This window comes from Bombus affinis, chromosome 5 (genome assembly GCF_024516045.1).
Source record: "Bombus affinis isolate iyBomAffi1 chromosome 5, iyBomAffi1.2, whole genome shotgun sequence".
NCBI lineage: Eukaryota > Metazoa > Arthropoda > Insecta > Hymenoptera > Apidae > Bombus > Bombus affinis.
In genome coordinates, this window is record NC_066348.1 from 11,613,721 (window position 1) to 11,629,288 (window position 15,568).

Consider the following 15,568-nt stretch of genomic DNA (forward strand, 5'->3'; position numbering starts at 1 on the left):
ACTTGATAAACAATTGTTTCTTTCTTATTAAATTTTGGTTATATATATGTATATATATATATATATATATATATATGATTGTTATTACAAAGTATACAACTTTTACTTTTAAATACGTCATACCTATATCGTATTATCTATATATTTGTTCAGTCTGTTGTTGGCTAGATTTGAAATTCTTGAACGAAGTATTTTATTTCTCAGTGAGATGGATATAAATTTTCGATTTAATAGAAACGAGATAAAAGATTGGAATATCTGCGTAAACATTTTACGTTCTTATGATATTTTTTTGGCTAAATACCCACTGAGTTAACGCGCAATGGGTGAACCGTTGAAAGCGATTAAAGTTCTTTATATAGAGAAAGTTTGTCCATGAAATATGCATAAAATCAAACAGGTGAATAAAGCTTTGCGAAAGATCGATCCAATCAGCGGTTTTGGAAGTGCGATGTTGGTCGTGGTAGAGCGTAATATTGGCGGTTTAAGAAGGGCAGCCAATTAGAAAAGTTGACGAATATCGTCGGTCGGTACTTAGGTGCGTGTGTTTGTACGAGTGTATATAGGTGACGGTCGTGAAATATAGTAGCAGCCATCTTATATTTTGTGTCGGAGAAAAACAATTTGGCCGTAGAAATGTTTCGCGATTGTCCGTGAAGCCGCTCGAGAACGGGAGGCGTGCGCTCGATGAGGCGTGACGTTTTTCGACCCTAGCCCGGACCACTACAATAGCAAAGGTTCGTAAAATGCTGCTTTCTTCCTCGGCTATGGCAAAAGCGACCCCCACTTGCGAAGCGCTTACGAAGAATCCGGTTTCGCAGTCAAAATATTCCGACGTTTCTTCCGTCGCTTTTTTAAAAATAGAGTTGTCCGTGTTGCTCACTGCTGGGTTACGTTCTGTTGACGACGGCATCGTGTCGTCTTCGAGTGGTTCGCGTAAAAGTTATGCAATCAGCTGATCATCCAGTTACCTTCTGTCACTTGTCAAAGATAAATGTCAAAGCAATTGGTCTAACCTGACACGCGTATATAAGAGTCGGACATGCATGATACCGGAATTAAGAGTGTATCTACATTGTTGAAAATTTTTCCGCCATAACGAGTGTCATAAATGGCGATTTATAGACATTCCCTGTCATGCAGGTGGATTGGTACGCAGGATATGAGCAGCTTGTCAAGCGCAACCTGACTCTGCTCCCCCATCAAGAAGCAGTGCAGCAGCAGGAGCCACAATCACAACAGCTGGCTCAGCAGCAACAGACTGATATAATGACATCCATGTTTGAACAACAAATTAAAAGCGAACCCATGGGGTTTTATTCTGTTGCTTCAAGCCGGTCAGATGGTTCAAATTCTATGGTGAATTTGTCGGATGATCGTGAAGACCTTTCTCAGCAAGAAGGTCACCTACAAGCCCAGCAGCAGACTACGTTACAAATAAATCAGCAACAGGGTCAACAACAAACTCAACAACAGAGTCAACAGCAAACGCAACAACAGGGTCAACAACAGCAGAGTCAGACTGTGCAACAAGAAGTTCCAAACCGTCAATCTACTGGACAACAAACTGTCAAAGAGGGTTCACGGTCAAAGCCACAGCCCTGTAAGGTATGTGGCAAGGTGCTATCCTCTGCTTCGTCCTACTATGTACATATGAAGCTTCATTCAGGCAACAAACCATATCATTGTACGGTATGCGAAGCAAGTTTTTGTCGGAAACCATACTTGGAAGTGCACATGAGGACGCACACAGGAGAAAGACCTTTCCAATGTGAGCTGTGCTTGAAAAGGTTTACTCAAAAGAGCAGTCTTAATACTCATAAACGGGTGCATACAGGAGAAAGGCCGTATGCCTGCGACATTTGTCAGAAACGTTTTGCAGTGAAAAGCTACGTGACGGCACACCGTTGGAGTCACGTTGCCGAAAAGCCGTTGGTGTGCGACAGATGTTCTCTCACATTCACGTCCAAGAGTCAATTTGCAATACACATCCGTACCCATACTGCAAGTACCACGTACGAGTGTAACATATGCGGACGTACCTTTGTACGCGATAGTTATCTCATACGACACCAAAATCGAGTACATCGTGACATGAATCAAAGCAGTACGAATCACAATCCATCTACGCCTCAGAGTACCGGTGGTGGCACTCCAGGTACAGGTTTCGAGAGCCCGGTTTGCGATTTACGCTACAGCGAAGGACCTTCCTCGTTGGACGGCTTAGCAGGTTCGAAAGGAGGGATCGCTGCTGAGATCGCGAGTTTAGCCAAGCAAAACAATCTTCAACTTCCTCTACCGTTGCTACATCCGCAGACTACCAACTAGTGTTTAGACGACAACGTGTCCGAGTCCCTACCGCAACATCAACAGTCACCGCAGCAAGTAGTATGTCCCACCTCGGCGTCCTCGCCGTTCACACTTAATTCACCAGTGTCTCACGAGCACACCACACCGCAGAGTGTCTACCAAACGACAGGCTCCTCCAGTTCGCTGGATAGCCTCAACTCCCAACTTTATCCGCAAATATCGTCATCCCCCATAGATTCATCGGAGTCGCATCATCAATCGCAGCAACTGCATCGCGGCATTCCTCCGCCAGGGCTTCACCCTGCTCTGTATCTCTACGCTCAGTACTCGAACACTACAAGCAGCTCTCCCACCCCGTACCCCGAATATATTCAACGCAACAATGAGTAAGTCAGTTTATGCCAGCAATCACGATTTTTACCACGAACGGAGTGACGATTCGCCCGAAACGCGGACTCTTTGATCGCGTCTCGTTTAATGGTGCTGGTTGAACAAAGTGCCTAAAGAGCATCCACTTTCTGGATCATGACGGATGCTTAATCACAATCGTCGATTAATCGTTGATATTAAACAATTTTTACGCACCGACTAATTTTTATTTCGATCTTTTAACAATGGAGTGGATCAATTGTGAATTGATTACCGTTTTGCACGTGTCTATCTCACTCACATACTTCTCGGTCCATTTAATGGATTATCTAAATACGGACGCTGATAAGCGTATTTTAACGAGAATGAAATAGCACCGTTCAAAGAGACGTGCACCACACGATCGACGAATCGATTCGTTTCCACGATCGTACGATTTTCCTTGTTTTTACCAATCTGTCGTGGTATATCGATGTTAGCATAAACTAACGCGCGCGCGCGTACGTTTCTACGCGAGTTTTTCCAAGTTTCCGCACTTCTTGATTTACCTGTTTTCCAATCACATCTGCGAGTACATATACATATATATATATCTATGTGTGTATATATATTATGCGCGAACCATTACACATACACATATTTATATTATATTTTTAAAGGAGTTTAGTCACTTGGATCTGTGATATAGATAGTAATTATTAACTACAATGTTTAAACTATTGGTTTACTATTTTGATGATATCAAAATGAGGAAATATAAAAAAAAAGAAAGCAATGTCACGGAGCGATGTAGCTATCAGAATTTAAAGGACATTGGTCTCTACCGAAGGTGTTTGGTAGACACCCTACTATTACTTTTACAAACAAACAAATATAAAAAACAGGAATATTACCGTTACTAATACTATTACTACTACTACTACTACTACTACTACTACTACTACTACTACTACTACTATTACTATTACTACTACTACTTACTACTACTACTACTACTACTACTATTATTACTACTGCTACTACTACTACTATTACTACTACCACGACTACTACTACTGCTACTACCACCATCACTACTATTACTACCACTACTACACTATTAGTACTACTACTCCTACTAATACTATCATCCTCCCTCCACTACCATTTTACCACTGACATTTCCTCAGCTATATATTAGTCTCGCTATTATTACTACTACTGCTACCATTAACGCTACCACCACCACCACCGCCACTACCACCACCACTATTATTATTATTATTATTAGAAACACGCAAACGTTAGTTCATTTTAGCAACATGCATACCGCGTGTGTCGATAGGACCTATAATCCCAGTCGTCATGGTTTCTCTTTAGCCTTAAACCGTGGTTATTTTATTATTTTATTCTTCTTTCTTGTCTTTCTTCTTGTCCTTCTACTCTGCTTCTTCTTCTTCTTCGTCTACTTCTTCCTCCTCCTCCTCCTCCCCCTCCTCCTTCTCCCCTTCCCCCTCCTCGTCATCTTCTTCTTTTCTATCCTTCTCTGTGACATTTCGTTTTAATCGTATCCCTTCGAACTAATTTTTCCACGTGCCCAATCTTTGTGCGTGTCTAAACGAATTAGAAACGTGTCCGAAGGTGTCGGTACTCTTTTTATCACGTAGGACTATTGTACAGCTTATGAATCAGTTCCATAGGTGTACTTACTTTTCACATATCGAAGTGTATTGTACACACAAGGTACATATTGTACATACGTATACATATACATATAGATGTATTATAAAACGATGAGCGGATGTGCAGATCGTACTAAGTACTAGGAATGTAATAGCAGGGCTGTTGATTTTTTTTTTTGACTACTGTTAGGTATTAGTTTTTAGAGATTACGATTATTATTACTATTATTACTACTACCGCTATTATCATTGAATATTATTAACGTTCTGATTATTACAATTATTATCGATCTTTTCGACGTTAACGCCACAAAGCTTAGATACAGCAAACGGGGGAACCATGACAGCCGTGAGTCAAAAGAAAAGAAAGGAAAGAAAACGAACAAAAAACGTGAGAAGGAATTTTCGTTCCATTTGAAAAATTTCGCGTACGATCCAGTACGGTGTGTATGTTTGTTTTAACGATATACGAAAATAGATAACGGCGTGTGCGCGCACGCGTGCTCGCGCCAAGCGATTTCGAATCGACAGCGCCAAAAAAAAAAAAAAAAAAAAAAAAAAAAAAAGAAATAGTATACACGCGAGTTTTCCAAGTCGATCAAAGCGAATCAAAGAGTAAAAATTGGTAGAGCGGGAAAGAAAGGGAAGGAAAATCGCGAAGTAAAGAAGAAACGAACGGAACGGTAAAGCAGGAACGGGACAAAACGTAGATATAATTTAAAGAGTGACAAAAAAGAAACAAAGAGAGAAAGAGAGAGAGCGAGAAAAGTATATTCGCGTTAGCGTGCCTCGAACTCCTTTGTATATCGTAGGGTCTGTCTCGGCGATCCTTTCTGTCTTCACGCTTGAAACAAGAGGAAGAACAATTTTCTGCGCGCGTATGCCTGAGGCTTTTGATTTAAAACGAGACTCGAAGTCACCGGGCAAGACTGATTTTTAACTCGCAAACGTTTGCGAACATAAGAAAGAACACACACATAAAAAAAAAAGAAAAAAAAGAAAAGAAACGAAAGTAAAGAAAAGGGGAAAAGAGAGGAAAAGGAACGGTCTTTTTTTTCGCCTTGCGTTTTTTTCTTTCCGTTGGTTTTTAGGTACACGCGAATGTCGCATGTAATATTTGTATACGTATATATTTGTATTCATGCGAGAAAGGCGATAGGACAAAGTTCTGTTCGACATTCTTAGGTGCAATGAGAACGAGAGAGAGAGAGAAAAAGCGATGATCTTCATGTTGGCTAGTCATTGTACAGCTCTATGAGATACTAATCGTACTACTAAAGCTGTGATTAATAAAGCCTCCGTGCATATGTTCGCGCAGCTCCTAATTAGTATAGTGATAACGTATTTTGTAGCTTGTTACGATTGTAAGGTACACAGTAGATAAGTTCGTAGGTATACCTAGTAAAAAAAAAAGAAGTTGCAGTTCCGAATTGATCGGTCGATTTTTCATTTCGATCTCTATTTTTCTTTCTCTTCATCTTTTCTTATTTCCACTTCTATCCCTTCTATACTTCTCATTTGTTTCTCGATCTCTTCTATTCTTTCTTTCTTCCTTCCTTCCACTTTCCTTCCCCTTCGTCCCTTATTCCTATTTACACTATCTTCTCCCAGTGTTCTCCTTCTTATCTCTTTTTCTATTAAACGTGCCTTTCCGGTGCTGGACAAGCTGACGTATCATCACGTGAAAATAAAAGGAAAGGTTCGAAGGAAATGATAGAATATAACGAGCGTCGCTCGTTTCAAGTACCCTGCGAGTTCTTTTGTTATTTGAGATAGCGTCGAGAGTTTGTCCTTTTTTTTGCCCCCCTATCCGTTCTTTTTTCTCGGATTTTATCTCAGATTTTTATCCGCCTTGTCCGTATCGTATCGCTGCATCGTTCATTTTCATGAAGCGTACCGTGTGAAGGATCTTGTGAGAATAGATTTTACGTGTGTCGTTTATAGTTGTTTTCATGTAGCATTTTGGTTTTTATAGAAAGATGTAATTATTCTTATGAAGTTTCGTTTGTTGTTTAGGTTTAAGGGATCGAGTTTATTTGCGTGAAATTTGTTTAGGGTGATGAATCGGAGATTAACGTTTAGTAGCAGTATTACGTGTAATGATAATAATAAAAAATGATATAACATAAAAAAATATCAGTAATCTCGCAAGATTTCACGAAAATATTCGTCCATTGACGAACCGTACTACAGGAACGATGTCGAGCAATTTTTATTCTGACACGTTGCGTTCAAATCTTTTGTATAAATGGACGTGCTGATGGAAAATTTGTAGAGTTGACTTCCTTTTTTTGTTTTCATCATCGACGCACCTTTAAATTTATTATTAAATTTATTATTTTTATTTATTTTGTTCGTATTCTTATAGCATAAGAGTTCGTTTAAAGGAAGCGATGCCAGATTGAAATTTTAAATCAGAGAATCTTCTGCTTCATTTTGGCATCATGTATTTCTACATTTTCGTCAAACGTTAAATCTTAACAATGAGCGATTATTTTCGTAAATGGTTAAAGGCGATGCAGAAAATTGACGTTTTTGATTTTAGAAAACGACGTACGAACAGTCCCTCGGTTGACAATGTCGATTTATTTTTCAACGATAGTACTGTACAGTACCGTATCTTGCGAACCTGACGAACTTGTTTTTTTCTTTTTCTTTTTTATTTGTATCGATGAAAAACGACGAGAACTGTTTCACATAACGCACTCTAGTAACACGGTTGGTAGGTACGTCAGGAATGTTGTCCAGCATCGAAACGCGCAAACCTCGTATCTTCCGGATCAGTTTAACGATCTCAGTAATTTCGACCGCCATTCCGCGGACGTAAGTTAGTACGTAACACGAGAATTCTTATTTTCGTTCGTGACGTGTATATCAAAGATCCGTGTATTTTTCATAAGAAGAAGGGAGGAAGATAGGTCCTTTCTTTGAAAGAGCACGCGTCGGACCAATATGTAAGAAAATTTAAAAAATTAAACCAAAAGAGTGGGGAAAAAAAAAGAAAAATAACAAGAGAAAGATCGATGGAAAAGAGCGTAACAAAGAAGAGAAAAAAGGGTAAAGGAAAGGACAGTGGATGAATGGCAGAGAGACAAAGGAACGCGTATTTATTAATGTTTATCAATTAATGAATTAATTAGAAAACATCTCGCGCCTGGTATCGTCGTACATCACATAGAAACACGCTGTATCTTTTTTCTTTTACTTCTTTCTTCTTTTTTGTTACCTTCTTTCTTCTATTTTGTTAGTTCTCCTTTCTTGCTAGTTTTCTTTGTCTTATTCGTTAGGACGCGAGAATCACGCGATTGGAATGTTAATTTCGCGTATAGCTGAGAGTAGAAAGGAAGGGAAAGGTCGAAGGTAACCGGTCTCGCGGATGTGTTCCTTGCAAAAATTTTCCTGGTCGAGCTTTTGTATATACATATATATGTATATGTAGTTGGACTGTAAAGGAATCAAAATGGGGAGGGGAGGGGGGATTAAACAGGAGAGACAAATAGACAGATATCGTATGGTAGAAGCGCCACCCACCTTCTAGAGAAGTCGCGTAGTTAAGCGATTACACGTAGCTATTTTTCAGTCGAATCTCTCGAGGTGGTCGTCGGTTTAGAATTTTTTTCGTTATACGCGGAACCAGCATTCTTCAAAAACCCCTCTCGTATAATACGCGAACCTGTCTTCTTTCGTTTAACGAGAGTCTTCTCTCTTAGCATCGATCTCTCTCTCCTCCCTTTTTCGTTATTTCTGTCTTTCTCGTTCGTTGAAACGAATTTTTAACGTTTAAAGTATTACTCTCGTATCCACGACCTGTGTATATAGTCTTAAATTTCTCGTCGTTCTTCTTCTTCTTCTTCTTCTTCTTATATCGTTCTACCGCGAGTGAACGCGAGAGGCAGAGTGTCCGAGCTGTTAAAAATTTCGTCGAACGAACCTTGGATCGTTGTCGCTCGCGTTTTTCCTTTTGTTGTTTTCCTTTAATTTTTTTCTTTTTTGTGTTCCTGCATCTTCCCCTCTCTTTTTTATATGTGTAGAGAGAAAAAGATTCGTCGATTGAAAAGTTAGAGAAAGTAGCGACGTAGATGTATCGATTTATTCTTCTTCTTTTATACGAAAACGCGGAACAATTTTGTGCTGCGATTCCTCGCGTCAACTTCTCTTTGCGGTGATACGCGTTGGAGAACGCATCGACGAAATACGATCACCGCCATTTGTATACGAGAATTGTTCGAAACAAGTTATTAATTGTTGCTCCAAAAGAGAATCGGAAAAAGAAAGAGAGTAAAATGTTATTATCGGCAGTCGTGGAATATGGGTGTCTTCAGGAATAGCGATATTCTGTGCAATGTGATTATTGTGTTATCGAACCACGATATTTTTTACATGACCGTTCTAAAAAGAAAAAGGTGACTATAATTTATATATGCATATATATATATATATATATATATATATATACATATGTATATATGTATTTATTGAAAATATTTTCATTTGTATGCGATTAAAATTGCGTTCTCATTTATCGATTTAAATGTACATACGTTATCACGATAATTATTATTATTATATTATATTATATTATTATCATTATCATTGTTATTATAATAATTATTATTATTATTATTTCGTGCTCGCCTGTGTCAGTATTATGTTTCTCATTCGAAATCTCGACGCATGCGGATTGATTCGTCTCACTCGTGTCTTTGAAACCGTGTCCAAAGGGACGCTTTTTCGCCATCTGTTAAATATTAACAACGTTTGCACCGTTCGATTCACGATCTGCCTTCTTGCGAAGTAAATCGTGCGTTTTCTAACGGCTACTTTTCTTGACGGCTACTTCCTCAAAGAGAGGTTATTTCAAACGTGCAATATATTTGCATATTCGACGGATGAATGTCGACGCGCTAATAAGATTTCAAAACAAAGATGTATGGGTATTTGAAAGATTCAAGGATTTTTGTAAATTCGACTTAAGTATTTTACGGAGCCGATCAAAATTTAAAGGGTCAGCTAGTAAATAATTTTATATATGTTTTTTTTTTCTTTTTGACATTAAAACTATTTACATATTTATTATGTGTTAGTTTATTTATCTATTAAGGAATATTATCCGATCCAATCGGGTACATTCCGTACGAGGATCTAATCCATATCCTAAAATTTGTATCTTATACAATTTTTTAAGTTATCAAAGTTATTAAAGTTAATCTCAATTGGTACTTAAAATATACTTTTCCTGTATCTATTATCTAATTGTAGTTACGTCAAACGACTATATTTATTTCGAATTAATATATCACGGTGTTTAAAGTTCCTGTATATCGAGCACGATGCTTTGAAAAGGCAATGTGGTTTATTTTGACCTTATAGTACCAATTGAGGGTTATTACTACCTTAATGATACCTTTACATAACACGTTCATACGACTGGGCTAATGTAGTCTAAAGTATTACAGTATCGTGTTTAACACGCCTTCTGTAACGCTATAAATTATTTGTCAAACGATTTTTCAATTATTACGAAATAAATCTCGAACCAAGTTCTCAAAATCTCCTGTCACTCGATAAGTATTTTCAATTTTATAATATTCTTTGTTACGTTATAATATTTTATAACTAGAAGATCAAAACGTACTTACGGGATAAGAAATATTCAAAGTTTTAGTTTGATTTAAGATTAAACTTATGATATTCGTCATGTTGCGATACAGAGATACACGTACTCTTATGAAAAGGGAAATTCGAAATTTCTGCTTCGTTGAAAAATATATTTATATCGCGTTCTTAACAGCAAAAATTAATCGTCCGAGAAGAGATTAGAATTATAATTTTTGACGAGTCGAGTGTAATTTTGAGCACTCAAAAATACCCATGATCTAAGATGAGATATTTAGAATTTTTATTTTTAACGCACGTCCGCGATGCTCGATACGTACTTTCAAATAGCCATACGTTTTCATAAATAACGTCCGGTGCTTGTCCTTTTGTACCGAGAATTTCACCGTTCGATGTTTTCATCGTAGAATGGCAAAATTCGATGGCATAAAATTCAAGCAAAATTTGTCGCAAGACGCAACGTTTATTCGTCAAACGACACAAATCATCAATGATAATTAACATTTCTATTCACGAAATATTGAGTAAACACGGACATCGATAGACTGTCTTTATGATAAATAGAAAAGAATAAAGGAAAGAAAAAGTAACAGTATTTAAAAAGGGTTGTTTCTACGCGTCGCTCGAATCATAATTGTAGAGTTACCAAAATATACTCTGTTCTATTCGTTATTAGACGAGCTTTTGCATGCGATTCGAATAAGATTCGAAAGAAAAATACGTTGATTTAAATAATCGAATTAATTTGAAGAAAGTTGATTCGATATGAAGAAATTGACCAATTTAAAGGAAATATCAATTCAAAGAAACTTTTTACACAAATATTTAAATGAGAGCAAATTGTTCCAAATCGTAGTATTTCGATTGGAAAATTAAACGCTGACACTAGAACTATCATATTCGACGATGTGACGGGGTTTAGATTTTTTCTTTTTGCTAACAACAAGCAGATGCTTTTTTGGCAAGCTTGTAGTTGTATGTATTTACTTATTTATTTACATAATCTCTTATTTGCATATATATATATGTATATAATATACACAAGTATACATTGCAGTTAACGTAGTTCTAGCGTTGAATCGTTCAAAAGTACAATTTAGTTTTGCATATTATCAAAAAAGGAGGAATCAAATGTGTGTAAAAAGCAGGCAGAAATAGCATGGCCGATATGTACCGAATTATCGGTATAAAATTAATTGTAATCGGAAAGCTGCACATTATCTAATGATATCTCTCGTTGATTTTGATGAATTTTCCATACACGTGTACGAAAAATATTTATAAACGTTTTATTCGTAGATATACACGAACGAATACTCTATACGACCTAACAAAGCTTATCAAAAATAACGCGTCAGGGATATCGGTCCAAAATGTCCTGTAAGAGAAAATCACCATCGCCGTACAAATTTCGATCACCGACGTTCATTTAGATCGTTTTAATACCGCGATTTATACCGACAAACTATTTTCAACGAACAGAAGCGTACGAAAGAATTAGAAGACCATTAACGAAGTTTAAAATCGTCGCTCGGTTTCTGATAGATAGCACGCGTCATAGCAAACGTTTTATGCAAACGATCGAAATCCGAAAATGATAAAGACAGAGTCGCGAGACGGGCAGTGTCTGGAAAGGAAATCTTTCATTTTCTACCTGAAACTCCGATCGACCATCGAGATAATAACGAGGAAACGATCGAACGAAGGCGTTAGCAGTTAGATTTTGTCGTTAAACCGTGTCTCGAACTGCAGGATCCTACAGGTGGACGAACGTATTGTACAGATAGATTTTCGAGTCAGGACGATATGCACAAGAAAACAGCCTGCCATACGATCGACTTTCGCGTCTTCGGTTCGGTTGTTCGATTTTTCGCATGATCATGATCGTACAATTCGTCCATTGGTATTTAACAATTTATTCTACTATCACTACATATCTCTATTCTATCAATTCCTTCACGATCGACGTGAAGGTTTTGCGAAAGATCTCAAAGTACGTGTTTCGATTTGCTTTCTTCTTTTTTTTTCCTTTCTCTCTTATCCGTTTGTTTGTTGCGTTCGTCGTCAAGAAAGATCGGTCAGTCGAGAAATCGAGTGGATTGAGAATTCTCCGCAGGAAATACGAGTCGTGTGGAGATTTGTTAGACCGCACCGTGTTCTACCGGTGATCGGTAGATTTCGTCGAGTCCCGATCAACGTAACTGGTTGTAATAGCTGGAGAATGGTGGACAAATTAGATATCGCGCGATACGACGTTACATTCGATAGGAGCACTTTTCGATCTATGCGAGGATACTCCGCGATCGATTCAGGTGCGAAGCGAAGATTTATTTTCGAACATCGGCTGGTTCGAGTCGGCCACGAAATTTCCCCACAAAGCTGCAAATCTTGCAAATCTCTTGATCGTCCGATTTTACTCGCTTCGATTTCGTTTTCCTACTATTTTCACCTTTCGTATTTACTATATTTATGTGCTATTCGAAATTCGGTAGGACACTATGAATCGTATATAAAAGTAACGAGCAATAAACCAATCATATTCCTATCCTACTTACCACGACCAAGTACGCACTATCGTTATGAAAATTTAAGGAAACGCTCTTAACGAGATAGACAGTGACGAGATAGACGGCGCAACCGAAAGTTACGATTCGAATCAGAATTTTTCCAAACGATCGATACAGCTCTAGATCAAATTTATAGACGCGGAACGCAAAGTGAAAAGATACGCGACGATTCTGCGATCCGTGCAAATCAGATTCCGATGCATTTATCGAAGGTGTAAAGGTACGAAGAACGTATATTAATGAAAGATCAAAGAAACGAAAATTTCTTTATTAAATGAAAAGAATATATGATTAAACAGAAATAAAGAAACACGAAGGATCGCATTATCGTGGTGTTATTAGGCTAATAATAAAGTAATAAAAGCCATCGTCCGCTTTTATGTTTGTTGACTGGATGTGGACGTACGGCTCGAGGCTCGAAACAGTTCCTGATCCGGGTTCGAACACTCTTTTCGGTGCTTTATCGTGCAGGCTGATCGGCCCTATATACACACTCGGTTCCGCGCAGCCCTGGCTCGGACGTTGAATACTCTCGCTCGTCTCCTGGTACGAGCAGCGCGTGATGTAATTAAATCGACTTTCGCGGTGGGTGGAAGGTAGGTGCGGGGGATTAGAGGTGGATTAATCAGCGAAGACCGGAGGAAGGGAAAAGAGGAAGGAGGAGTAGTAGTTCGGTTGATAAGGGCCACGTGAATCGGGTGGGAGGGGGACGGGTGGTATACGAATTTAATAAGAGCGAAATCAATCTCGATTTATTATCGAGGACTATGGTCGGTCTATCTTTTAAAAGAGGGAAACGATAAAAGGTGGTAAGGGGTGTGAGGTGATGGATGAATACAAAAAAGCGGTCAGGTGAAAGACGAAAAGAATCGAGAGTGGGAGGGAAGGGGTGATGATGAGCCGAGAGAGAGGGAGTAAGAGAAAGATTAAAAATGATTAAAAACGATGCTCGCGTCGCTCGACATTGCGCCTGTACCATTTTGCTTCTTTAGCAGAGTACAATGCCATTTATTTTTATAATACGTTTACGTAGGATAGCTATTATTTTTATAGAGGTTTATCGTGCTACCAGTAAGTCTTATAGAGGCCTGCGAAATAAAAATAGTGTAGGATTTTTCACTAGGAGCCGCGGATTCCACGATATAAGATACATATAAGGTCACCCGGGATTTCCGATGTGACGGCGAATAAGAGAGACACGCACTTCTAGTACTGGCTTTTATTTTCGACCACACGTTTCTTACGCACGTTCTTCGACGAGTTCCGTGTATCGAACGGAGCGATGCTTGTTCAGGCACGATCCGTGATTCTCAGTAACAAGCAGCCCGTATTTCGAAGTCACGCGACCCTCGTGATATCTGCAATTTAGAAATCGAATTTCCTCGGTTCGTTGCAATTTTTAGAGAAAGGGGAAAACATAGCAATAAAAGGAGACGAATAATAAAATTCTCTGCACGAATGAAAACGCGACCGTGGCCGCCTCGACGATACTTTCGGGGATCTTGAACCGTCATTTTCGAACGTTGACGATGGATTATCGTGGAGGCGATGCAACGTAGGCGAAGGTAACACGCGATATTTCTTCCGCTAATTGATGCTTCTCGTGGAATTAGCCTCGGATGAACGTTCGGGCAAGTCTCTTGATGCGTTTCGTATCGCGATTTTCAACGCGGGTGTTCCCTGCAAAGAAAACATAGTAAGATCGTACGTCGATGAACGTTCGAAAGATTATCGAGATACGTTTCGTTCTATTTTAAATATCACTCGAATATAAATCTTTGACTAATCTGCTCTACGTGAGATACGATTGTACGTTTGAAAAATAAAATTTCGAATAAGGTAGTTGGTAATATTTTAACGATCGGATAATTCGAAAAAGGCCTTCCCATGTTTCTACGTACATAATTATACGAACTTGCCTCGAGAGACTTATCACGAACAAATAACGTAATCTTTTAATCAAACAGCCATTAAAGCTAGTATAATGTACACACCTTGATGCCATTATGTCATATGAATAATTAAAACGAAGCTATAGAGTCAACCAGTGTCATGGACACGCGATATCGCGCGAGATACGTTGAAAACAAGCGAGCCTCTCCGTTGTGCAGTGTTGCGGACGATTTTCCGTTCGAAGTGCACCGATATTTTTCTAAACGAAGTCTTGGTACAACTTGTCGCGTGTTGCGTCCTGTTTCAGAGACCTCCGTTTCTAACGTCTTCCCCAGTCGTCGAAAGTATTCCACTGATTTCTGTTCGAATTGCCACTTTTAATAGGTAAAAACAGAATCGAAGTCGTTCGACTTTTCGCAAACGCGTAAAAAGTATACAGGACATACGTACGCGCGTACATACACGTACACACGATTTAACTAACACCGGTATGGTCTACGATAAACCCGAGGATGCTAAACCAGGAGCAAAGAGAAGCGAAAAGATGAATGAATAAAAATAAAAAAAAAAATAAAAAAAAATAGAAAGATAGGAAAGAGAAGAACAAAGGAAGCTAGAGAGGAAATAAAAAAAGGGTGGGTGGGAAGGGAGAGATCGATTGGCTCGTTAGGCCATAAGCATAGGAGCGTAAGATTTTTTATTCTTGATATCTCTGCTCGGGTCGAGTCTTGAACGGTGCCTAAAAAGCTTCGATTGAAAACGGCGAACGAGAAATAAAAAGCAAGTTCTGAATTGCGTGTCGACGAACATTTTTTAAGAACACAGAGAAAAAGGGAAAAAACAGGGATTGTTTATCGGATTCTTGCGGTATGTTGTTTCGCGTTATCCTCGGCAAAGAATATAAGGGAAAGCAAGATCGCACGATTCGAAGTGGGTAAGAACGAATTAAAAGAAAGGGAGGGAGAAAGCGGGAAATTAATAACGGGGAGAAATAAAGATGGATGATCGATTCATCGGAGGAACAAAAGATTCTGATACGACACGACGATAAAGATAAGATATACCTATATACATACCGTCGATGCGTAGAAAGTACCGTGTCATATATATATATACATATACATATATATATATATATATACATATACATAT

At 38.5% G+C, this 15,568-nt stretch overlaps 1 protein-coding gene across 2 annotated transcripts; it reads left to right on the forward strand.

Annotated features, from left to right (window-relative positions):
• The first annotated feature begins 157 nt into the window (after positions 1 to 157).
• LOC126916843 (zinc finger protein 717-like) lies at positions 158 to 5,343 on the forward strand. 2 transcript variants are annotated; one of them, XM_050723069.1, is made up of 2 exons: positions 158 to 737; positions 1,144 to 5,343. In XM_050723069.1, the coding sequence occupies exon 2, from the start codon at positions 1,270 to 1,272 to the stop codon at positions 2,326 to 2,328; it is 1,059 nt and encodes a 352-aa protein (XP_050579026.1). In that variant the 5' UTR covers positions 158 to 737; positions 1,144 to 1,269; the 3' UTR covers positions 2,329 to 5,343. The 2 variants fall into 2 exon arrangements, with proteins under 2 accessions (XP_050579026.1, XP_050579025.1); XM_050723068.1 differs by lacking the exon at positions 158 to 737 and having other exon boundaries at positions 1,138 to 5,343.
• Positions 5,344 to 15,568: the final 10,225 nt, after the last annotated feature.

What these genes read in the sequence shown, in the direction of transcription:
- LOC126916843 (XM_050723068.1), top strand. Translation starts at nt 1,138, where the DNA reads ATGCAGGTGGATTGGTACGCAGGATATGAGCAGCTTGTCAAGCGCAAC.